The 27,062-nt window shown below is 39.3% G+C and overlaps 1 protein-coding gene across 1 annotated transcript in view; it reads right to left on the reverse strand.

Moving 5' to 3' along the window:
- PIGG (phosphatidylinositol glycan anchor biosynthesis class G) overlaps window positions 1–27,062 on the reverse strand; it is an 80,885-nt gene that overhangs the window by 22,107 nt on the left and 31,716 nt on the right. Inside the window, exons 10-12 of the mRNA XM_058823748.1 lie at window positions 21,005–21,196; window positions 18,973–19,282; window positions 8,834–8,997 (exon numbers count right to left, since the gene is read on the reverse strand). Coding sequence (XP_058679731.1) covers window positions 8,834–8,997; window positions 18,973–19,282; window positions 21,005–21,196 — 666 coding nt within the window. The remainder of the gene's footprint in view (window positions 1–8,833; window positions 8,998–18,972; window positions 19,283–21,004; window positions 21,197–27,062) is intronic.

Consider the following 27,062-nt stretch of genomic DNA (forward strand, 5'->3'; position numbering starts at 1 on the left):
TACATGAGAAGGAGCAAGCATGACTGAGAGATGGAAAAAGTGAGGAAGAAAGGGGAAAAGCCTTGATGGGGAGTCAGGGAGCCATGAAGTGTGAGTGAGGAAGTGTGTGGGGAGGAAAGCTCATGCAGAAGCATGAAACAGGAAGAAGCGTGCTTGTGAGGGGCAGAACCATGAGAGTGACAGGAGGGCACTGAGGAGGAGAGCACAAGAGTGGGGAAGCCCAAGAGAGAGAGGTAAGCATAGCCAGGACAGGAAGAACAAGAGGCACAAATCAAACACATGTGGCAAATAGGAAAAGTCTGCATGTAAAAGAGGCAGGAAACCCAAACACAAGGGATGATGAAAGCACAGCCATGAGAGACAGGCAATGTGCACAAGAAGGGTACGTGTCTGACAGGATAGGAAAGCAAGAGGGAGGAGGGCGGAGAGAAGACAGGTGTAGCAACACAGACAAAGAGAGAGACTGACACAGTGAGAGAGAGGAGAATGAACAGAGGTGTCAAACCACATCCAGGTGCCTCTGTTTTACTGGGACACCTCACTCATATACATAAAAAAATGTTTACTCCTGTAATTCTATGCTTTCCATCTTGGTCTGTCTCAGTCTGCATGCAGCGGTCTTATCTTGATTGAAGTGTGAGAGGGAGAGATGTGTTGCACATGCAAGCGAGAAAAAGCATGAAAAACAGGTGCAAAGTGTGTCCAAGAAAGAAGGGAAGTTTGGGGTGGGGTGCTGGTGGCAAGTGGATAACAAGAGAGGTATAGGGAAGACACCAAACAAGCTAAAGAAAAGGATACAGAAGAATGAGCGAAGAGACAGCAGGCAAGATATAAAGAAGGACAGTGAGTCAGAGACAGCAGGAAAGCACACGGGAAAATGAAATCTTCATTTTTTAGCAGCACCAAGCTTCACAGCTCTTCATCTACTATCAGCTGGGCTGACTAATCAAACTTTTCTTACATGGTAGTGTAGAAAAACCTAATCCCTTCTCCATGCAAACTTACTAAAATTCCTCCTATTGCAGAATGATGTGGTTGCTTTAGTTTTCCTCTGTTAAGTTCCAGTAAGCACAGTTCAGTAACAATAGGAAGGACTGGTATAAGTTTACTTACAGACACAAAACTTAACCAACCTTTCATTACTATCTTTTCATCTTTTCAAGTCCTTTTAGAATCCTGCTAACAGTTTCTGACGACACTGTCATTATTCTCTGAGGATACTCTGCACGCTTACCACTGGAATACAAAACTTTCCCTAGGCTACTCATGTCCAACACAGTTAATACTGATTGTCTTAATATATTCAATAAGCTTTGCATGTATTAACGTTTAATGAACTCTTTTGTGCAAGCAACTTTGGGAAATCTAACCATATAGGATGGCAGAAAAATGCTGTCTCACAACACAGAGGTTCCAAACAAAAATAAAGAACAAATACTTTTTGTACAGCAAAGTGCTACTACATACTTGCACTGCAGGTAGTTGCAGTCTAAAGATGCAATGAGAACTGTCAACTCAGCTATGTGCTCTTGAGCAAAAGTCACATGAAAACCAGAAGAACAAGAGGAAGAAGACAATGTAACCATGACAACCTCAAACCAGAGCTTGGGCAGAAATAAAAAAGATTTTCAGAACCCGTTCAATTCAGTATTACCCACAAAGAAAAAGTGATAGACCATTTCAATTTAAAAGTGTAGCTGATATTACTCAAAGTGGTCTCTACCTAAGACTGCAGTTCTGCTGATGAGAACAAATCTCATAGCAATTGCAATAAACAGTATCCATAAGACCATTTAAAAGCCAAGTGAGTAAGTCTCAAAGATTTGGGCAGTAGCTAGCACACTGGAGGACAAGTTCTCAATTAGGGTCACCAGTCATTACTGGAAAGCAAACCTCATGTTGGATATGCTAACTCCTCCAAAAATTAGATTTTAATTTTTAAGCTCTAAATCTGTTCAGACACTTAATTTTATCTACAGAAAGCAAAAACAACCTAACCTACCCCCAATCTGTTTACTCATAAATTCTGTGCACACAAGTTTCCTTAATACTTACATAGAAAGTGCTTCAGCTCCTAAAACTGATTAATGGAGCAAAAGGATGATATTTATTTTGCAAATGGCTTGCAGGTAACTTGTTACTTGTTTATAACAGAAGCAACCCTACTTTGCTCGATCACTTTCCAATTAGAAAATACTTTTCAACACTGAAAGTCATGGATGCCTGGAGGAAGCCTCATAGGAAAAATCAGTGTCTCAACAACATGAAAAAGGAATGACTGAAGAGGTATCCATCACAGAGTAGTAACAAAGTCCAAGAGAAATCTTCAGCCATCTCTACAATGACAGCATCTCAGGAAAAACATAAGTGAGTAGAATACTCCTCTAGCTCGTGGCAATAAAACCCCCAGCCTAGTTTTAGCCAATCACTTCCAGATTTCCATACATTATCAACAAACAAGTAGATGACCTTCGTATTTCTTTTTATTTATTTAGAGAATGGAACTGCTACAGTATAACAGATAACAAGTATTAGAATTTTAGAGAATGCAGCAGCATATACTCATAGATGCCAACATTTTTTCAGCTTACACGTTGTTCAGCTAATCTAAGTAAGACAGAATGAATTTAAACAGAAGAATTAAAAACTGTTTTTATAAAATATTGAAGGGTTCAGTGGAAAATGTTTGGACTGTCCTTTGTCTTTAAGGAGACACTTTCTACCTAGGACTCAAAAAAAGGTATTGAAACACTCACTGCATGTCCACCTTATGTCAGAAGGAAAAGTTTTAATGCATTAATGTGGGTAGTGAATGGGGGTGTCTTAGATTGCAAATGGGGTTGTCTATTCTATTGCCATCTCTTAGAGGTGGGGCAGTTACCTTCTCTTAATTGGGCATGACCCATCCTCCCTCCAGGAGATATATTCTGTTTTCTTTGTCTTTTCCATGACCCATCCTCCCTCCAGGAGATATATTCTGTTAATAGGCCACTGAGTCTCCCTGCATGATTGATAAAGTGCCATCATCCCATTGTGAGATGCTTCATGCAGGGGGAGGAGCCAAGCATTCCTTCCAAAATATAATCTGAGATATGGAACACAACAGGCAGCCTCTTCCCACTGGGTTCCCACAGGAGCAGCTTTCTTCTCCATTAGATTCCCAGAGGAAGACCAGGCCCATCTACACCACCGCTGGACCTTCAGAGGAAGATCATGCCCTTCTACAGGATCCCTGCTCCAACAGAACCACCCCTGTCACTGCAGGAGGATTGCAGCCACCATTCAATCAGACTGCTAACAACACGCTGACCCACGGGGTGTCAGGTTGTATTCTGACTCTGCCAGTGCTCTTTTGTATTACTGCATTTTTATTTTTCCTGATAAAGAACTGTTATTCCTACTCCCATATCTTGCCTGAGAGCCCCTTAATTTCAGAATTCTAATAATTCAGAGGGAGGGAGTTTACATTTTCCATTTTAAGAGAGGCTCCTGCACTCCTTAACAGACACCTGTGTTTTCAAACCAAGAAGGGGGACTCAATCAATCAAACACATTAGGCTGAAGATAGCAAAAGCTGATATGAACTGCTGAAATTCCTTCAGCTAGAAGAACACTTTCCTAATTCTGTTTAGATCAGCATCATAAAAGAATTCAGAGCAAAATTTAAGTTTGATGTGCCAGTGCTCTACATTAACAGAGTCAAGGCATAACATTGAAGTTATGCAACTATTAACACCCTCCTGTTGGGCATACATCCATGTTTGCTACCTGAAAGCCATTTGCTAATGTGAAAGCACTGTTACAACTTATGATATCTGAGGAACAAAAACTAATAGGCATGCAGGCTTCTAGTGCTAGGAAACACCCACCAGTTCACCCTGACACCTAACTAAACCAACTAAAACACAGATTTCAATGTGCTGGTAATTTGAAAACTATCACGATGCCTAACTGAAGAGTGGTAATTACACAACACTGTGAACATCACCCATATGACAATTTTGTTTGGGTAGGAGCTCAGAAACTGAATCCATATGGAGTGTACTGCACAGTGAGGTCATATAATATAGGTTAAATTATCCAACAACACAGCCCTTTCCAGTTTTAAGGAGCGAAAACCCCAAAGTTCTAATCTAGATCAGAGCAATAGAGTGGTCACTGTAAAAACTACCTTTTATATGAACCAGGTACTCACAGGAATTTATGCAAGTCACACACAGAACACTTGGTTAAGTTCAGGCATCAGTTTAATCAGTACTCCCCATCTCAAAAATAGTTTCAAGAGTTATTGCACAGTTTCCATGGAGACTGAACTTAAAGAGTTCTTTCTATTTCTGTCTGTGAAAATCCCTTCACATTTATGCTGCCAAGTTTCTCAGGAGAGCCTGAACGATTAAAAGTGGCAGTAATATCCATGTTAGTGTCTATCACATGCCACTTAATTATTTTAGAAACACATTTACCTTTCCATATGAGGAGAATATCTTATAGTTTCACGAGTTTATTCAGATGAGAGCAAATTGTTTAAGGACTTCCAACTACATTTCCACAGCAAATGTACTATCTGAAACCATCCTTATCTTCTATTCCACCTTATGATACCAGCAAAATACTGGTATGACACATGGGCTACACGTATCTAATGCACTTTCATCTCACAAGTAGGCTCCTAATGTCTCTTATCACATCTCCATAAGCAAACTGCTATTTTCTGATATTTTCCTAGCCTAGTCCAGACTAGGAAAAGTGGACATTTAGGTGAACTGATAAACTATTGAGATGCTGTAGAAATTCCATCTGAGGGCCAGTCACCAGTGGTCAACCACAGGATGTCACAGAGGGGCCAGTACTCCTTAATGACTTCACTAATGAAGTAGGGGATGGGGCAGTGCCCCCTCAGCAGGTCTGCACAATACACAACTGGGAGGAGTAGTTTGTACGGGAGCTGGCTCAGCAGATGGTCTGCTACTACTCAGGGGCATCTTGACAGGCTGGAGAAATGGACTGACAAGAAATTCAACATGTTTAACAAAGGGAGATGCCAAATTCTGCACCACACACCAGAACAGGCTTGGGGCTGACCATCTGGAAAGCAGCTAGGTAGAGAAGGACGTATGTCATTCCTGCTGGACAACAAGTTGAGCATAAGCAAGCAATGTTCCCATGAACCAACCCAAGGCCACAGTGCAAAAAGTGGAGCCAGCAAGTTGAAGAAGGTGATCTTCCCTCCCTGTTAAGTAGTTGTGAGATCACACTAGGGTTCTGGATCCAGTTTTGCGGTCTCCAGTACAAGACAGATATGGGTCTACTGGAGAGAATGCACTGAAAGCTAACAAATATGTTTCAGAGACTGGAGCATCTGACAAAGTGAGAGGCTGAGAAAGCTGGGACTGTTTAACCTTGAGCAGACAAAGTTTGGCAGGGTTCTCACCAACGTTCATAAATGTCTCACAGGCACAAGAAGATGTACTCAGACTCGTCTCACTGGTGCTCAGTGAAAGGATGAATGATGCACAACAAATTGCCCTTAAACACCAGTGAACAACTGTTTAACTCCTGGAACAGGTTGTTCAAGAAGACCCTGGAATATCTCTGCCTGCTGTGACTGACCCTCCTTTAAGCAGGAGGGCTGGACTCCAGACTCAGGTATTCTGCGACTTCATAAATGCAAAGTGCCAAGAGAGGGAAATGAATGTATGTGTACTTGCACCTATGCAGAGATGCTCAGTGCAAGAAGGTCTGGTAAGCCAACCCAAATGATGCAGCTGTTAATTACATGGACTCTGCTAGAGTGGTTGAAATTAAAAAAGACAGTCCTGGAATCAGGCTTTTCTATCCAGGCCAACCTCCTCAGATGCAACAGCTGTTAAACAGGCTGCAGAATGCAAGGCTCTTTGCTAAGAATGATACTCCTGAGTGGTTCTGGGCACATCTTAATCTTGCTCTCAGAACCACAATCAAAAAGCAGAGGTTTGAATTCCACTGACCAAAGCATATTGCTAAAAAGCAGTTAGTAAGAAGCTTTTATAAAGAACATCCTAAAGCATCTAGCATTTTTTTTTAAGAAGTTCAGTGTCCCATACACTTAAGAAAGCATATGAAGTAGCCAACCCCCTGCCTTCTCCTTCAATTTCAGCTTTGGTTCCAAGGAGTAACAAGCAAGTAATAAGAACCATTTGGACAGCAATGGCAAAGCACAAGAATAAAAAGCATGTAGACCAAGTTCCAAGCAGATTAACATATCAATTTAAGCAAGTCCCAGCAGCTAGAGATTCCAGTCCATATTTATGGACTGTTTCATTGAGGAAACAACCTTACCAGTTGAACGAAATGAACCTTAGAATGGGTAGAGACACAAGCTGCTTGATGGAATCTACTTACATAAGTGATGTGGGAGTTACTGGCCGTAGCTACCTGCTTGAGAGCAGGTTAAGCCAGCTCTGTACCTAGCAACACTACTAGCTGAGATTTAATCTGCAAAAATTCAACCAGGAAAATATCAGAACAACAAGAAACACTATTGTAGAAACAATAATGTAGAGGCACATTATTTGAATTAATATTAAACAAGTACAGACACTCAAAGATTTTGTCACCTAAAGTTTTTTGTTATTTTGTTAGAAGAGCTTTCCAAAACATGCTGTATGTTATCATTTTCTCTTCATTGTATGCTAGTGTTCATCACAGTCTGCAGTCTAGGTTTTAAACAATAAAATTGAAGTTCTTTAAATTACACAAGCTAAATTTTTTTCTCCTCCTTCCCCAGAGAATGCCACCAAGGCAGTGCTCTCTACTCTGCTTGGAATCCTCCAAGCTCAAACCAAAAGTGCCAGTTCAAAAGCACCTAGAGTACAACAATGAAGAATGGAGAGTTAGACTACAAGAAAAAAACTCAACATGGCAGAAACACGGATGCGAACTCTTAAAACAGCACAGAGCTATTTTAACAAATCACACTAGAGGTATAAAGGAATTGGGAAAATCAGGACATTGAAAGAATGCAAGCAATACCCAGATTCATGGGTAACATATTTACCAGAAGACAAGTGGCAACACTTTTTATATGTACAGGTTCACTATTTTGTAAAATAGAGTGAAAGAATGGAGAACACTTGAAGAGTTTGGACACTGGAAAAATGTATTGATTGAGCAAAGCAGTAACTAAAGCTAAACTGGGGAGCATTTAGAAATAGAGTTATAACTCAGTCTGGTGTCAAGTCAGCAGGCAGTAAGGAAAATTCAGGAAAGGGCTTTCTAAGGTTACACAAATCAAAACAACAATATTTAGTGTACTCCACATATACTCTTGCTGAAGCAAAAAAATGAACAGGGTGAATGAACAGAGAAAAGCCTGGCTTTCAGAAGTATTATATTCAAACACCAGTACTTAGACCAAAGTATCAACCTATTTAAGACCAAAGACAACTTCAGGGTAGCTGGCCTCAGCCTAAGAGGTAAGGTTCTACAGTGAGTCTCAATTTACACTAAGAAGTGCATGAGTAGATCAATACAATGGCCCAGCACTGGTCTGCATAAATCCACAGCAACAAGAGACTGCTAGACATCTTTGCAGAGACATGTAGCAGACAGGCAAATCAGTGAACAAAGGTTAATAATTCTGAATACCTGTTAGGGGCCTGTTAATCCAGAAAAATGGACACAGTGACTGGGCACAAATTTAGTCTGGTACAACAGGTCCCTCCTGGCTCAAAAACCTCCACTGGTCTGTGCAGTTTTGTCAGCTGGTGATCCCATCTCCCTACACCTTTAACGAGCCAACACAAGTACACAGTGTAGGCCTAGCACAAAACAGAGAAGCAAAAGGAGAAGAGAGAAGCCAGAAAACAAAAAATCACTGACAAAGTGAGACCAATGACACTGTGTAGATAAAAAGGAGTCAGAGGTTTACAGATGTTGACAAGTAAGGTAAAAATTTGTGATAAACTAAATACTGCCAAAAATCCCACCTCCTGAGCCTACTGTAATATTTTTACAATCACTAAAAGAAAGTAGATAACAGAGAAAAGACTCTGAGATGATAAGAATTTTGTCACTGTCAAATGTCAATTCTGGGAAAATTAATTGTTTGGCATCTGTACATTGATATGATACAATAACTCCCCTATTTAAACATATTGTACCACACAGTTTAAATACCCTGAACGATGAGTTAAAAGCAGTTTTAGAGAGTCCAATCGGATGTTATATGCACACTCCTAAATTACATTACCTTTTTACAACCGTCTTAAAATTCTAATTCCAATGCAATAATTCATTTTACTTTAACTCATCCACTACACAAGATACCCAAATAAGTACAAATATTTTAGCTACAAATGACTGCAATAACCAGTAACACACAATAATATTAATGTGTTTTATTTATAAAACTTGGCATGTCACTATGTCCTAGGACATTCAAAGAACATCATGTTAGTTAAGTTTGAATTCTATTCTAATACTTTAAAAAGCCCTTCTCAGGTCTTAAAATCTCAAAAGGTTTCAAGAAAAAATGTTTTTAGGCAGAACATGCTGTCATAAAAAGAAAAAAAATTAAGTAATTTAGCACAGCAAACTGAGAACTCATTAAGAAACACAATTAGGAAAACATGCATGTATATTCCCAAAGCAAAGCTTCTGCAGATAAAATGGAACTGGTAGAGTTAGGTGAACTTATACTAGAAAAATTCACATGCATTTTTTTAATACAAGACTAACTTTCAGGGAAAAAGACTATGTGAACAAAAACTTCTTTGCAAACATATACACTTTATAGATGGTGTTTATAACTGCATTACTTAGAGGAGCATTACTTTAGTTCAAAAATTATTACCTCCTAACTTCAGAACTCAAGTAGCAGAGCAGATGAATGGCCCAAAGGAATGGTCCCGCATATGTGGCAAATGCTGTGAGGAAGATAGCTGGTATCTCCACATAGCTGTCTAGTCCCACAAAACCTGCTGAAATGTCCACAGTAGCAATGCCATTTGAATTTCCCTGAAAATAGGGATAAAATAATAAATATCCAAATACCTACAAAGATACATTTTAAATACATTAGAATAATATTAATAATTGCACCCATAAAGGACTTACTCTTTGAATTGCTTTACAGTACAGCCATATTCTTTACATCTGACTTTCAATAATACAGCTTACCAAACAAGTGCTTTTAACTAAAATTTACAGATTAACAAAGGCATAAACAGCATGCTACTTTGTCAGTCTTATTTTTTCTGCAAATTAACATGCCTATTGTTTAATAAGTTACATTAAAAAAATAAAGAATTTAAAATAAACAGCTCCATTTGCTGATTTCAGACACATTAATGAAAAAGATGCATTATTTTTGTCACACAAGGTTAGAACACAAGATTTTAGGTCTGCTGCCTAAAATTATACCAGGAATAAATATTTCTTGCCCTTAGAGACAGCAGGACTCTAAATCAGAGCTGTAATGGAACATTACATCGCCCACCTGCCTGCCTCACAGCACAAGTTCCTGCATGTAAACAGATTAAGACAGGCAAATTTAGAGAGGCTTCTCCTTCTCAAGTCCCTGTACTACATAAGATTGCATTGAAATAGACCAGAAGTCAGTCTATATAGCCTGAATCATCAATAAAAGGCATTTAAAACTACCAAGAGAAAAACAGAAGGAACATACAGCAATTAAAGTACAAAGAGCTGTCAAAGTCTGGCATGTTTTACCTAGTTTTCTTTTCCAGTGACCAGGACCACTAAATAACAAGAAACAATGTAAAATTGAAGGAAGTATTTTCCATTGAAAATCCAAAAGTACTTAACTTTACCCAAATACCTAAAATAACAAACACACCCTATGATTAAGGCAGAATATTTCTTAAATTAAAAGGTCACAGATAAGTTTCCTCAGACTAGTGAGAAAGCTCTCAGATATTCTTGCTGTACCCTGAGAAACTGATCAGTTTCGACAGCACTGATCTTCTAACAGCCATCAAACACTCTTTTTCCACCTACAGAATCCCAGAACAACATTAATGTAAGGACAGCTGTCACCACCAATAGCCTTGGACTCAATCCCCACAGAGCATATGAGGAGTGGTAGCTCTCCATTTCCCTCAAAACTGACCTCAGGTCACCTGAGTGACTGCAGTCCTCTTGAACTGCAAGTTAACCCAGCAAGGAAGTGCTATCATCAAATACACATTTCTGTCACAAAGCCCAGAGCACACAGGGAAGCATAAAAGATAGGCAGCTCTTTTAGGTACATAACTAATGAGGCATCAGCAAAAAACCCTATTCCTGAGACAGCTCTAAAACCTAAGAGGAAAAAAGGCATCTGTGCTGATGGAACCATTCAGAGCCCATTATGAGTAGTCACCATCTCCATCAATCTCACCATGCAGATATCCCCAGAATGTAAGGGGAGCCTGAAGTTGTAAGAGGGCTGTATGGTATAGACTTTACCAAGATATCATACAGTATAAAATTCTTCACTTATGACTATTAGTCTTCCTCATTTTGACTTTCATCATGTAGCATTGTAGTAAATCATTGCACCAGCATATCAATTATTGTTATGCATTTAGTGCAATGCTCAGAAATGCCAGGAGCAAAGCACAGCACAACAAAGGACAAGCAGCTAAAAAAAAAAAGCGTGTCTGTGCCCTAGAACCTGTAATATGAGACTGCACAAGGAAGATGCAAAACAAGACTACTTCTCAGGTTTAACCAGTACAGACTGAGGTCATGGCAAGAGCAAAAAGGTAAGTGTAAGTACTCTGAGTGCTGAGCAAGGTGCTGCTTCTCAATAAGCTACAGTCTGAGAGGGACAGGTAGGGAAGGAACCTGCTCCATTTTTCTCCAGTCCCTGTCAACAGCAGCAGGTCTTTTGCCCACCTCATCTACTTATTTTTCATTGCCCTTCACTGCATGATGCATACACAGTAGAAAAGCTGAGATATTAGGAGATCCTTCCTGCTTGTATCATGAGGAGCTGAAAAGTCTCTTTACACTGCTTAATCCTCACGCACATGGTTGATCTTCGGCATCTTGGGGCAACTCCCCAGGTCACAGTATATGCGAAGAAGCAAGAATAAATGCTACCCTGCAGCGCATGTCACTGATCCTACAGACCTGGTGTAGGCAAAAATATGTACTTCCCTATGGAAGATAGTCAAGGCAAGCAAGGAAGTTGGAGGAAGGAACAGGTTCTCCTTCTCCTCAGCTCCCTGAGTCCCTTCCCCACAGGGCTCACTCCATCTGTCTTTGACTTTGTTTAAAGTGACATAGCTGTAGAACAAGGACGCACACATTTGGATCCACACACAGCTCCAATCACACTGCAAAGTTGTCCAAACATCTTATTCCTACTGTGAATCTGAGTCTCATGGATACTACTGCCACTGTTCTACTGGAAGAGTCCCAGTGAGTAGGAAGAAGTACTTTTTTCTTCACATTAAATATCTTTCTCCAAGACAAATTAATGTATTTACACTAAATTTTCAAAGCTATAAATTCTAATATGCCACACAATAATAAATAACTGACAATTCAGAATGCCTCCTTTTATTTTAACATACCACTCTAGTATTTCAGAAAAGATTGGCCAGAAAGGTTCTGCTGTCTCCGGACAGACCTTGGAGGTTTCAAGACCCTGAGCCATCTCGTTTGACCTCACAGTTGACACTGTTCTGAAAATGGGACTGAACTGTGAGTCCTTTCCAACATAAATTATGCTACAATGCTTTCAAATCATAACAAAAAAAAGTTAAAATCACTTTAAATAGTGACTCAGTCCATCTCTTTACTTAAAGGCAAGTCGAATTAGATCCAAATAATTCTAAATATACAAACCTATTTTGGTTTCTTCTAGTGATTAAGAACCACCAGAAAGTGGAATTGTATTTTCTTTCTCCCATTCTGCAGATATACTGCTGTAAGCATGGCAACAAAACTCCACAAGACTAATAAATAAATACATCGAATTTTTGTTCATTTATGAGCATTCACACAAGGAAACAACAATATTTTTAGCAATATTTACAGCAAAATAAGTTTTTTATGAGCTGGGCTACTAAAGAGAAAAAAAACCCAAGTAATTTATTTCTATTCTTACTGTATTTTAAGGACAAATATTAACGATAAAGATACAACATACTTTTGGGAAATGACTGCTGAGTTATGAGATGTGCACAACTCAGGGCTTAGGAGAAAATAATCAATTATTCAAGCTGATTGCAAAATTCATCAAGAGATTCTCAAGCTTGCAATAATATCCCGATAAATAAGTAGTATTCTGACTAAATCTATTAACTTCATCTATTTTTGACAATACTGGAATATTTTAAACTTTCCTTCACTTCATCGATTCACACAAAGTGATAAACCAAGTCCTTAATTACTAAAACAAGACTAGAAAACAAACTGGGTTTACCCAGCTCCATATTAATAAGACAACACTTTATCCAGACAATCTCTAGAAACCTCCAAGCATGAAGACTACACAACCTGTGTGAGCAACCTTTTCCTCTGCTTAATATTCACAAAAATCTTGCTAAAATGCTGGAAAAATGACATTACACATAGCCTTCCCATTTAATTTACAACTGTTTAACAAATTTGCCTTTTAGATCCAAACTGCAAGAAAGCAGAAAGGGACTTTGGTTCTGCAAATGAAGATAAGCTGGGAAAAGAGTGTGAAAACAAGGCAGGTGAGCGCAGTAAGTCAGGACTCTTCAGTGGCATGCCCACATCAGGGCTGGATCCAGAAATAATGATCAGGGCTAGATGTAGACCAGGGATTGCAAGTCTGTAGTGACAAGGCAAGTCCAAGATTAGGCCAGAAAGCTCAGCCATCAGGTCCAGGTCCAAGGCAGGTTCGAGAAAGTTTAAGACAGGCACACACATACCTGCTTACACAGCTGGCATAAAACACAGGTGGTAAAGCATCAGATTAAAGCAGAACCAGAATGGAAAGAAGAGCCAGGCCTTTCCTGCTGCTTTTCTACCATCAGATCCTCTCTCAATCAAGGACATGACCCTGAAGTCTGCTAACTAAACTGAGACAAAAGATGCACTCAGAGTTCAGACACAGACGAAATGCAGAATGCAAAACCAAGTGTATTATCAAGGTATTTTTCTTCAACCCATCCTTATTTTTTTTTCCTATTACATTCAAAATTAAAAAGTTAACTTCCACACCCAGGCACTTCATTTTTTCCCCCATGTTCTTCAGTTATAGCAACTGATTAATAAAAAGTAGTATCTGTTCCTGTCAGCCTTGCTTATTCTGTACACTTGGGATTTTTGCAGATCTACTTCCATGAAGTCTTGAAGGACTCTACAATACTTTTTTGAAAGAACAGTGCCTCATTCATTAAATATGCTATCCTGAACAAGGCTATTTTTACTATCATATTCAAAAGGCCATCACTTACAATCCACACTCAGCAAGACAGAGTTACTCCTTTAGTCATTATGTAACATATCGTCTACCAATACTTAATAAAGACTCAGCAACATGGGCAACTCTCATTTACTTCATAATCACACCAAGACATGTGCAAAAAGTAGTTCTCCAAACCTCTCTCCTACTTCCAGATGGAAGCATTCCATATCTCATTTATTTTTTGCTTCTCCTGCCTCATTTAGCCAGCACAGTATAAATTTAGCATCCAATGTGATCTACATCACCAGTGAATTTCAGTGATACTCAGTTTTTGTATTTCAACCATAAGCCTGCTATTTTTTTGTATGCTACATTACATCTTTATGTCTGTCTGGAAATTAAAACCTAAGCATCACTCTGAACTCAGTAAGTTTCATACTGAAGCTCTAGTGACCACAAAACTTGGAGAAATAAAGGAAGACATTTAAATCTACACCAGCAGTACATATCATACCTAATAATACAGTTGTGCTTCCTTCACATCTCTCCCCTAGAATTCTAGCATAAGTATTGCTTGCTCCTGAGGCAGTAAACAAATGACTGTTACCAGCAGCAAGCAGAACAGAGGTCAATACTGAAAGGGAGAATTTGACGGACTCCTCCCTCCAGAAATAGCCCAGCTGTACTTCTTTTATGTTTATTCAGTGTCTGAGAACAAACCATACATGCTCAGTCTGAAAGACAACCCTGTCCTAACTCAGTCAAAATGTATGAACTCAGCACTGATGGACATGGACAGGACAGGTAGATCCTAAACCTGGGACACCTGAACTGTACTCAATAAGAACACTGTCACTTCATGGGGAGGCACAGAAGTAAGGTGGGGATCTGAATCTGCTTGTCACTAAGCAAAGATCCTCCTGGTTTTCCCACAAATAAAGGAAAAAGATCAAATGGCTTATTCAAACAAGTAGAATTTGTTACTGAACCAGTATGGGTACATCCAGACCTCCACCCTCCATCACTCACTTAAGCAAGAGCTGGAGAATGTACAAAACTATGCAGAATCATCTCTAACTTCACCTGAGTCACTTGTCTACAGTACTATCAAGACACATGAAGGAAGTTTGAGTGCCTGCATTTGTCAAAGGAGGTGTGAGTAAACAGGGAGAGGCTACCTCCATGTGTTTGGGAGCCTGGTGTCCCAGTGCAGGCAATTTTTTAGATTTTTTTTCCAACTCAGGTACACAAAATAGCATAAATATTGGTAAAAGCTCACCTGTTGTATATCTGGTATGGAACCTGCATCTATAGTCCAGTGACTGGCAGTTCATTATCAGTATAAAGTTGCCAGTTAATTATGTGCCACAAATAAACTAAAGAAACATTTCAATTCTGATTTTCAGCTGTACAGAGTGAGCACTTTTCCCTTTGCAACAAGTCATTAATCTCTAGACAGAACTCAAAGGAAAGAGAAGAAGACATTTAAATACATTTTTAAAAAAACTAATAATGAAGAATTTGGTTTTGTATGTCACCAGCTTTTTGATTTTCCCAGATAATGCAGATCAGAATGCCACACAGAGAAAAACAACATAAAAGAGGCATAAAATTACACATCATTTTTGGAAGAAGTTCCTTCCGTCCTTGGAAATATGGACCCAGACTGGAAAAACTATTCTCAGCATAAACTGAGAGAAATTTACAAATTTAAGAAAGAGCATTCATTAGATTTTGAAGCACCTTTGTAGCCTCTGTAATTTATGAACTACCAGCTTAAACATTCTACTTTTCTATACTAATATTCTGCATATCAGATAACTTTTTTTCAATTGTGAAATGCAAAAAAAAAAGGTCCCTCTTACCCTTGTATGAATTAATTTGCTTCTTTCCATACCTTCAGAACAGTTTTTTCATCAGAGAATGAAAGAACAAGCCAACATCTAAAGATGGGTATTTTGGTCAAACTCTTAATCTCCACCCTAAAAGGCATCTAATATGAATGTACTTACAACATTTCTAAAAGAGAATCAAAAACTTGTTCTCTAAGGGGGTGGGGGGGGGAAGAAAATTCCATCTGACTTGACCCTTAAAAGCTGTTGGTTTTTATCAGAAGAATTGATTTCTCTATTTCTGAAATATTTCTAAGATGTTCTGAAAATAGAAAAACAAAAAGAGAAATAAAGAGAAACAATAGAGGAAATCCGTCCTGTTCTATTACAATTCATTTTTCATTTTAATAAGCCTTGGGCATCATGAATAGGCATGCACCTTCGTTTTTGTGAACCAACACACAAAAAAATTCTAGAAGACTGTTAACACGTTCTTCTGAAATTGATACTTTTTAAAAGGTACTGTGCTAAAGAATTTCTCAAAACTTTTGCTAAGCCACTGCTAGTCAAAATAATATTTTCAAAGCTGTGATGGGACAGAAAAAGGCAGCTTCTTATCTGGGCCTGTTCTATTTCATACACAGCAGCAGGAAAAGCAATATGGGGGGAAGAGCTTTGCTGTGCTTCTAACAGAAGTTCTGATAGGTAAGTATCACCCAGATCACATAATTTTTCAGATCTTACAGTGACGGGAGATGCACAAAGACTCATCTAGAAATCTGGCTCATAATAGAGCAATGGAGAATTTCTCATTTATGAGATTTGGATGCTGTGACTCAGCAACATGTCTATGTGGAAGAAACTCCCCTGTCAGATCTAATTTTTCAAATATCCTGAAGTTTGCTGAAATCTGTATCATACTTGAAGTTATCATTTCCAAAGGAAACACTTCTAGAAGAAATGTCAAATTTGCCAGCAGAGTGATAGAACCTAGGCAGATGCTCTGAAACTGCAGGATGTGCAGTAACACAATCTGCAGTCAAGTAAAATGGAAATCACTTCCAATCTTCTAAAAATGAAAAAATTCCTCAATCACAAGGGTAGTTAAAACTGCAAAACATTCATAATGAAATAGAGCAGTCTTCCCCCTAACACCAGTTTAAGACCACTAGAAAGCTGAAACAGATGTTACTACATCATGTTATCTTCTGTTGGTCTTGCATAAATATGTTTTTACTGGTGTAGAAAAAAACCCCTTGACACAGCACAGTAAAACAGAAAGATGTCTCAAGCTCTTCATAGCTCTAATAGCTCATTTCCGGAAGATGTTTATGGCTGCTTCAAAGTTGATGTAAATTCTTCCAGAAAAGTTAGTCCAAAGTTTTTTGCATCATTCAGAGCAGAAAAGACACAACATTTCATCTGCCACATTAAACTTCCAAAACAAAACTATTACTTTAATAAGCTTTTGTTTTCCTTTCCATCATGCAATACTGGTTGAAGATACATGGGCTACATTTATCTAAGGCACAATCACCTCACAAGCACTTTTAAATATCTCCTCAGGCAAACAAATGGATGCAGTCCAGGCTAGGAAGCTGGACAGTCATGTGGACTGGAAACTACTAAAATGCTGGGTTCACAGGGCTGCCGTCAGCCACAAGGACTGACAATGGGGCTGATACTGTTTAACATCTTTACCAATGACCTGGGCAGTGGACAGAGAGCTCTCTCAGGAAGGCTGCACACAACTGGGAAAGTGGCAGATACAGCACATGGGTCGGCTGCCATCAGAGGTGCCATCAGAGGCACCTCAACAGGCTGAAGGAATGAAATTACAAGAAATTCAGCAAGTTCACCAAAGGGAAATGTCAAATCTAGCACCTGGGGAGGAATAAAATCATGCCTTTGGTGACACTGGGAACTAACCATACGGAAAGCAGTTTGGAAGAGATCAGCCAGCCATTGTCCTTTTTGCGCAAAGACCAACAGCATCCAGGACTCCATTAAGCTATATAAGGGATATCTCCATTCTCTCTAATAAGCAGTGGTGAGACCCACATTTGGGTGCCTGGGTCCAGTTCTGGGCTTGCCACCATGGAAAAGCCAAGGGTGTGCCAGAAAAAGTCCATGGAAGCACCACAGATGACAGCAGGAACAAAACACATGTCATACAAGCAACTCCCTGGATCTTTTTACTCTCAAGAGGAGAAAGCAGGGATCATAACAATGTGTATAAATACCTGATGAGAGGAAGTACAGAAAATGTAGCCAGACTGACTTTTCTCACTCACCCAATAGTGACTAGCAAAGGAATGAGAAGCAATACAGAGAAACAGAAATGCAAGAAGTTCTGATTAAAATCAGAAAAAGCTTTTTTTACTAGCTAGGGTGGTCAAGCCCTGGACCAATTACCCAGGGAGCTTGCAGAGTCTTCACCCTTTCAGGCATTTGTAATAGGGAATGGACATAGTTCAGACCAACCTGGTCTGTTTGATCTGCTGATTCATGTCAGGGTCAGACTGGACTAACTGATCTCCAGAGGCATCTTCCAGCTTCAACTCTCCTGTAATTTCATGGTCCTGTGAAATTCTCAGCAAAGTATATCAAGAACTCAACATCATTGAAAACATGAACCATTTGCTGCTTTATGAAAAAATCGGAACCATTCTTTTTTAGTCTCTTTTCCACTAGGATTTTCGTGCCAGCCTCCCCACCATTAAATTTTCGGTAGTTGTTATGGTTTGGTCCCTCAGTACAGAGATGGCTCTGTCTTCAGCATTTAGCCAGCTGCACTAAGGGGTGCTCTCAGAAGACTGTAATCAAAGCTGACTGCCTGAATAGTAACATTCAAAATATGCAAAAGCCACTCAAGCAAGACATGCTAGGCCCTCTGAAGAGGAAAAGTGGGGACAAAGGGATGAGTCATGATGATCTTACCTGCATCAGCAGTCCCCTATCTGGACATACACTACTCTCAATCAAGCCAACCCTTAATCTGCAGTCATAGTAGCCTAAGCTTGACCAGAGTTTCAACATCCCCAGCCATGGCCCAGAGGTAGTCAATGGAGGTCCCACACTGAAATTTTGCAAACCCCACCTTTTAAACCTGATTCCCAGGTTAACAAATGCTCTCTTTAGACAGCCTGCTACGCTAAGGTTCCAACAATACTAGAAGTAGAAAGATCCTCTCCAGCTTCAGCACAAAGCAAAGTTTTTGTGGAACTGCAACCTTATTTGCAATGCAGAGACTAGGTTATTGAAGTTAGTAAGGCTCCTCAGGAAAGAAGGTATCATTTGATGTAATAAGAAAGAAAATTAGTTCTGGTTCTCATAAGAGGTATTACAAACCACAGCACTTTCTTTCAGTCTTAAACAGTATATAGACCTATCATAATTCTCAATAACCAGTGACAAAAGCCACTTGTCTTTTACTGGTATTAATCAACTCAGATGACATTTTTAAAGTAATTATCATCTGAAAAGTACTTATGAGGCCCATTAACAGACCAAAATCATCTGGGTGCAGCTCTCTGATCTTTGTAACACTTTTGGAAATCTACAATGAGGATAAGACACTAAGGAATGCATCTTTCCCTGATTTTGAAAATTAAACATTATTAAAGCATTTAGCAACTAAATCATTCTGAGAACTCAGTAAAGTCTTCCACTGTAATATTTAGTTACCATTTTATTTACAATGGGGAATATTTCTCTGAAAAATTATACCATCTCCCACCTCTGCAGTGGAGAGGGTATTCAGCTTACCTGAAAATAGAAGAAAGCTTGGCCAAACCAGTAGTGCATGATAGTAATCTGTGCTGCATCAAATTTCAAAGGTATCCAAATATATTTTGTCATCATTGTCTGAATCAGCAGACAAAATACCAAGACTGGTAAATTGTGAGGTCTAAATAGAAGAGCTGCCAGTAGAACCAATCCACTATATACTTCCCATAATCCTGTGCTCTTTGTGTTGGAGTCTGCAGAAATAACCTGTGACTTTAGTAAATCTTTAGTGCCAGTGAAGACTATGCCAAGAACAAAGACATAAACAAAACGAGCTTCAGTAATCCCCCTAAAGAAAAAATAAAATTGAAAAAAAGTTAATAAGTAAATATACCAGAAAGATTAGTACTTACTAATACTTACTTCAGAACCTTTCAAGAGAGGTCAAGACCAACCAGTTCTGCCAAACAGGTTAAATCCAAGGCTAGTATTTTTGAAATCCCTAAGCAATTCCATTACAAAAAAATGTACATTTTAAGTTGTAAGTGTAATTAGCACTTACATTATCTTCAAACCACTTATAAATTCATTTGCCTCTAAATTTCCAGTGAAAGCCAGCTTCTGACGGAAACACAGCATGCTGTTCAAAAAAGCTGACAAGAAGGAGGATCAGTAAGCTTAAAAACTGTAACCTTATATTCTAGAAGTGCAAGGTCTGAGAAACTAAGACTAAAAGAGACTACAGCAAGTCATCTGATCCAACCTTCCTGCTCAAGCTTCAAACAGGGCACACTGCACAAACTAGAGCATGTTGCACAGGATTGTTTCCAGATAGTTCCTGAATATCTCCTGTGAGGGAGACTTCACAACATCTCCATGCAACCTGTTCCAGTGTCTGGTCACCCTCACAGTAAGGAACTTCTTCTTCATATTCAAATTGAACTTCCTGTGCATCAGTTTCTGCCCATTGTCTCTTGCCCTCTTGCTTGGCACCACCAAGAAGAGCCTGGTGGTTCTCTGACACCTTTCTTTCAGAGACATTGCTGAGGTTGTCTCTCAATCATTCTCTTCTCATGGCTACACAGGCCCAGCTCCCTAAGCTTTTCCTCATTCAAGAGATGCTCCAGTCCCCTAACCACTTTCAGAGTCCAGCCGTAAACTCACTCTAGGACCTCCATGTCTCTTGTCCTGAGGAGCCCAGAACTGCACACAGCACTCCAGATGTGCCTCACCAGGGCTCAGCAGAGGGACAGGATCACCTCCCTCAACCTGCTGGCAATGCTCTCCCTAATGCACCCCAGGGTCCCACTGGCCTTCTTGGCCCCCAGGGCACACTGCTGGCTCATGGACAGCTTCTTGTCCACCAGGACCCCCAGGTGTTTCTGCACAGGCCTGCCTCTCAGCAGGTCACCCCTCTTTCTCTGCCCAACTCTCCAGCCTGTTGAGGGCTGCCAAGATCTAAGTGTCCACTCATCCAGTCCACACTACTTGAGCTTGTCTACAAGGGTTGAAATGTGAGAAAAAGTGTTGAAATCCTTGCTGAAATCAGGGTAAACAACATTCACTGCTCTCCTCCTGTTCATCCCTGTACTTGTTTCATAGCAGAAGACAGTCAGGTTGGTCAAGCATGATTTACCTTTATTGAAAGCCCATGTTATAGAATACTCAACTGCAAAAGTAAGGTATGGAAAAGCAGCTCTCTGAACTACTAAGCACTATTAAAACTAAGAAGTAGCTAAATGAGCTTGGCTTGTGCTCTGTGGCAAATCCAACTGAAAACAAGAGAAGGTCCATTTGGAGGTTTTAGTAGCAAAAAATATAGAGTATACCTACTAGATTTCCCTCATATTAATGTTTATCTGACTGGCTTCTCATGTGTCACAGTGAAAAGACACTTCATGTGGCTTAAAATTAAACACGCATCACAAAAATTCAATGCTGATTACCTACAACTCACAATTCTATTCCTAAGAATGTAATTCCAACATAGAACATCCCTTCCACCTCATCCCCTGACAGGCAGTGTTCAACACCTTGTTAGAAACAGTTACTTATCTGCTGATGAACTTACTTTGAAATATCTTTGCCATCATGTTGCCATGGAAATGTGACATTTCCAATAGCTGCCCGGTAACTGTAGACTCCCAGGAGCCCAAGTGCCATAGCAATTTTTGAAACCAGGGAGCATCTTCTTTGAACCAGAAAGAAGATCATAAGAAGGGAGACTGCAGCCAAGAAGGAGAGTTCAGATTTATGTTCAGAGCTGGGGAAAAAAAAAAAAAAACAAACAAAAAAACCCCTTTAAAACCAGTAATTAGTGCTAAACACATTTGATAAAGCCTTAGCTACAGCACTGTATTAAACAAACTGTATTAATTAATGCAGCACCAAATTAATCACTGCAATGGTGTCTGTTATGAACTTTCCAAGAGGTATGGTAAAATATTTTAGTATTTTTAGAAAAGCAGTTTTATTAATGAGGTTTTCTATTCAAGCATGCATATTAAAAGTGTAATTATTGTGTTCCACCATATGCTAGTTATTCTGTTAATTATATAAAACTGAGCTGCATATTGCATAATGGAAAAGGGTCTACTGCTTTTAAACTACAGTTTTGTAATTTATACATTTTGAAATTGTGTGTTTTTCTTATACTACAGTATTTTATTTTCTAGCACTCTACAAATATTTCTGCACTACAGGATTAGAACTGTCTTTTGAAATAACTACATATGTATTTGCTTCATTTTAGACACATTACCTACCCTACCACCTATAGAGCACATTATCTACTCAAAATGACCAAAAATACACTTACATAGTTTAAAACAGACACAAACACACACACACAAACTCATTGGCACAATATGATTGCCTTAAGCAACTACAGAACATTGTATTCTGTCAATACATTCAAGAGACAGACAGAAAATTTGCATCACTGGCAGAGACGATCACAGATACAGCTTGTTTGTTTGTTCCCCTGCATCTTAAATAGGTAACACTCATTCCAGAAACAAGGGCATTCCACTGAGCATGCTGCCAGTGTTATATATTTAAATCTTCAGTAGTAGGAGCCAGCAATGCAAAATGTAATAGGGTAAGGCAAAGATCTGCACCCACTCCTTAACATGTAGCTTCAGAAAGCCTGCTGTAGTCCAAGAACTGCCAACCCATGCCTGAAAATATTCCCAGTATCCCAAATAACATAAAACCACTAATTTTGTTAAATCTGCCTTCAGTTATGAACATGTAGATTTTCCATAGCCCACAGAGCTAAAGGCTCCATCTTCTGTTTTCCACAACTCAAAATTCCATGATAAAAGATCACTAACTTCAAGAAATCAACAGTGTGCCTGGGCTGTTAGCTGCATTGAATTCAATCACTTATGAAAATACAGTTTTATCTCTGATTTAATAACAATTATTGTACTTCAAAAACAAGTTTACTTTCCTATTCCCCAGTATACACTTTATCAGGAGCTTGATCAATAGCTGTTCCAAGTGTGGTGCTTGAAAAGTCATGGAGGAAAGGTTGTAGGGCAGATAAATTGTCCTGTTAGTTCTGCATGCAGAACCCAGTCAAGTAGCTTGTACACCTTAACAAAATTCCCAAGAGATGAAGTATTCTCTGAAACCCAGTGGAGAAAAGTGAGAGGCACAAAATCTAGAATACTATGAAACAGAAAATGTAGTCTTGATGTTTCTCGTCCCAATTATTATTCCTCTACACATGGAGAGAGCAGAAACAGTGGACTCCTGCAGCAACCTATGAAGGTAACGCAAGCACCACCTTCTTTATGATCAAAATATAACTAACTAATTTAGTAGCCACTTTTCAAATGAGCACTTACAGAAAACTCTAACCATTCTGGTTATATTCTCCTTGGCTAGTGATTGTGTGAAAGCAAGACAAATTAGGGATAAACAACAGCACACCCTCATCATCATCTTTGTCGCTTTATCTAAAAAACTCAATACACATTGAGTTTACATTCTTGACTGGTAGCACAGGGATTAACACACATCTCATGTCCAGGTCTTCTTGTAACAGTCTCTTGTGATCTTGTTTGGATTTTTTTTGAATCATATAAATCTGCTGGAAAAAACCCTACCCGCATGCTTCATAGCATTTGCTGACGAAACAAGGAAAGGATTTACAGACAGCCAAGTCAGGTCAGCACAAATCACCTAGTGTTTTAAGGTTTTCCAGTCAAGGTTCTTACAGTTAGGCAGTTAAAAGCACATGTAATTAGCGTATATTTTGAAAGATAATGGAAAGCTCTACATGGTTTTGATAGTCTTCTCAGAAATACAAGCACAAACAAGCTATTCTGATCTCAGCTGCCCTATCCTGGGTTTTGGACAAACCACAAAAGTGAAAGTGAAGAACCAATAGCCCCCTGAGAAGAAAATCTGGTGAGAAGGGAAGGAAAAAAGAGCACTTTGGCTCTATCTTCCTACTGTAACAGCTTGTTAGGTCTACACTCATACTTCTGGTAATAAAAGGAAGGTTGAAGACGTTTTCTTCCACTGTTTGTACCTCACCTCATTACTGCAAATACAAGTAGAGTGAAACAAATTGTAAATGTGCATGATTAATAACTTAAGTGGATGTGGTCTTTTTAAATAGTTTTTTTTCATTTTACAACCAAATACACAGAAGTCACAAGGTGTGCTAGCTTTGAGGGGAAGGGCATTTGGGGATGGTTAATATATTGTTTAATGAAAATGTTATCATCTTCCCATGCTGATGCTTCTTGACACTTCTCTTCAAGCTGACACTTCCATGGAGGAAGTACATGGAAGATACTTTCAAGTATCAGCGCTGAACAAGATTAACAGCCAAATAAAGCTAACTGAATACCAACCAATCAAAACGAAAACTTGACTTCCAGCCAAGATTTAGATTGCATGTTTTCTTTCATTTCATCTACTGTCTGATTTTCTTTTGCTTTTTGTCCCATCAAAATATTTTTTGGGTTTCACAGTCTGTCTGCAAGTAACAAAGAACATTTTCCTTATTTTAGCACTGCTGAATGCTTTCCTAGTAGCCAAATTCAACACACTATAGGTATATTGATTTTCTGTGTTTTGATGCTTACATGAAACAGGAAAATCTAGACAACAGTCTCTGTTTTAAATGCTGAGCCCTTTCAGCATTGTCTAGTTAAGCAAAATCCTAGTCTGAGCATGAGCACAGATGTCCAGAAAATAAATACAGAGGAACAAAAAAAGAGGGCTGTTTGTTCATTAGTTTATCTTAGAGACAAAACAGAAGGCTGGCTAGAAAAAGTCTGAGTAGCCCAAACTCAAACTAACAACAGCACACAGGATCTAAGTAAGGTTCCTAATTCTTACTAGTAAAAAACATGCTATTAAGACATAACTACACCAATTAAACTAATACTAAAAATAGAATAACAATCAACCTTATAGACTAGCAATGTGTTTTGGGAAGAAGAGTAAATGCTTTATGCAACTCAGTTTATCACCAACTTTTAATTCATGCTATTCATCTCAATACTGATCAAATCACCAGGGAAACAGACATCTCTACAACCCTAATATCATGTGAAGGAGAAGAAACAAAGATGTTAAAACCCCTGACCAAAGAAAATGTAAGCATGCTGGCCAAATAGGAATTCCCAGACACTTTACAGACCACAGGATGTGTAAAGATTTAGCTGCATCATAGACTAACCTTTCCAAAGCTTGTTCAGTGAGCCATAACAGAGTCATACACTCAACTACATCCCATCATTCAAGTTCAAAAATTGTCATACTTCAAATATTACTAATCTTTTAACTCCATATTGCAACTGAAGTTTATGTCACCATGGACACCTACATAATATTCTCCTGTTAGGCTGAAAATTGCTCCGTTGTTTTAAGTCAATATGTAGTCCCACAGCAGCCTGAGCAAACATGTGCCAGGGCTGCCAGGGCTCAGTTCTTTCATTTGGTCCCTAAACACAGAAGAAGTAGTTCACCAATGAAAGGGAGAAGGCAGAACTGTGACAGTGACAGTCCTAATCATACATCCTCTTAGCCTGCCATGGCACAACACTCTGAACTGTTGCATAAGCTTTTTAAGCCTCCCAAAGTACAAGGTAGGGAATCATTGCTTCTTTCTCAATTAGATTTGAAAGGCAAGTGAGTTTTGTAAGGAATGCTTGACAACAGCAGAAAAAAAAACCTGTTTGTCTGGATGCACTTCAAAAGACGCAGACACTTCCACATTCTCTTCTTACAGTAATTCCAACAACAGCAGTGCTGACTTGTATACATTTCCCATCCTGCATTCCAGTTACTAAGTCAGCCCAATTGTCTGCCAAGACTGATGGTAAATTAGAGTGAAAAGTGAAAGTCCAACTGAAAGCCAAGAGTTTCCCATACCATCTTGAGTTATTTTTCCAGACACGTCTATGCAGTCACGTAGTGGTTCACCATACTGACACAGGAACAAGTAAAATACAGGCCAGTGAGGTGAGGAGAAAGAAAGCAAGTTCCTTGCCTTGTATGGCAAAATATAGCATTTTAGCCAAACAATCAGTCATAGCCTAAGACTACAGACATAGAATTTTTTCTCTTCTACTTACTTCAAGACCTAAGCAAATATACTCAATGTGAGGCCATAATTTGACAGGGAACAGAGGAAGAAATTAATCTGTAAAATTCTGGTGGTTTTGTTTTGATGTCTAATTGCTATTCTTCAGCCTTACTGAAGGGGGAGGCAGACAGTTTTAATAATAGGGTTGTGATGGCTTTAGGAAAGAGAATAGTTTATCAACCTGACAGATTTTTGTGATGAGACAAGCTCAGTGGAAGAGCACAAAAAAAAAAAAAAAAAAACCCACATTGTTGTTTATCTGTGCCTTAACAAGGTTTTTAACCTTGATCACCAGCTCCCATAACAGCTCCCATAACATTCCCATAGGCAATCTCATGCTAGATAAGTGGACAGTCAGGCAAACTGAAAAATACTCAAATGCTGGATTCACAGAGTTGCCGTTAGTAGCACAAAGTCCACGTGGAGGGCAGTCAGTACCTGTCAACCCTAGGATTTGGGCATTGGCCCCCACCAGGGCCCATAGTGTTTAACTAATCCCCACTAATGACGTGGGGGATGGGGCAGTGCCCCTTCAGCAAGTCTGCACACAATACACAACTGGGAGGGGTGGTTGGTACAGTAGGTGGGTCTGATGACATTTAAAGGCCCCTTGACAGCCTGGAGAAATTACCCACCGGCGATCTTATGAAGTTCAATGAGTGTGAGAGGAATGTCCTGCACCTTGGAAGGAACAGCTACACATATCAGGACAGACTGGGGGCTGACCATCTTCTCAGAGGTGACTCTAAATGCCTGGGTGGACCCTGACTCAACAATCAGCATGCAACATGCCCTTGTAACAAAGGCAACCAACAGCATGTGGAGCTGCACATGCAGAACCCTACTCGAAGACAGACAAAGGTTATTTCTCACCCTGGGTTCAACCATGGCTCCAGTTAGGGGTGACCCAGTGCAGAGAAAGATATGGACATATTCAAATTGACATGACTTCCAATTCACAGGGACAAAAACCAAACACAAAAGTAGAATCCTCTCTCCCTTCTCCCCTCTCCTTCCTCAACAGCAACAATAACAAAAAAAAAAAAAAAACCAAAACAAAAAAAAAAAAAAAAAAAAAAAAAAAAAAACCACCAAAAAAAAAACCCCACAGAGACACACACACACTATAGTAAACCAAAAAGATGTAAAAAGCTTTCGGTTTACCTGAATGGGTTGCTTGGAAGTTCCGGACAGGCAACTAGTGTTAGAGCTGGGCATACAGGATTTCCCACTTTTGTTATAAATTAGGAATCACCTGCTCTACCTACAGCCTACACTCCATCTGTGTTATCCCCCTGAGACCCCTACAGGCCAAAGCTACAAAAAGTTTAGCTGCTTTCCAGGCATACTTAGCACCAAGAAATCAGAGGTGGGAGCATATTAAAGCAAGAGAGGATTTTCGAAAGTTAAGTCCATACACACACACACAATTTTTATAAGTCTGGTAACATTTCCAAGAGTAAATAAACATCTCTGGCAGACCACATGAGTAAAAGCATGTATCTAAAACAAAACA

The sequence above is a fragment of the Ammospiza caudacuta genome, chromosome Z (genome assembly GCF_027887145.1).
Source record: "Ammospiza caudacuta isolate bAmmCau1 chromosome Z, bAmmCau1.pri, whole genome shotgun sequence".
Lineage (NCBI taxonomy): Eukaryota > Metazoa > Chordata > Aves > Passeriformes > Passerellidae > Ammospiza > Ammospiza caudacuta.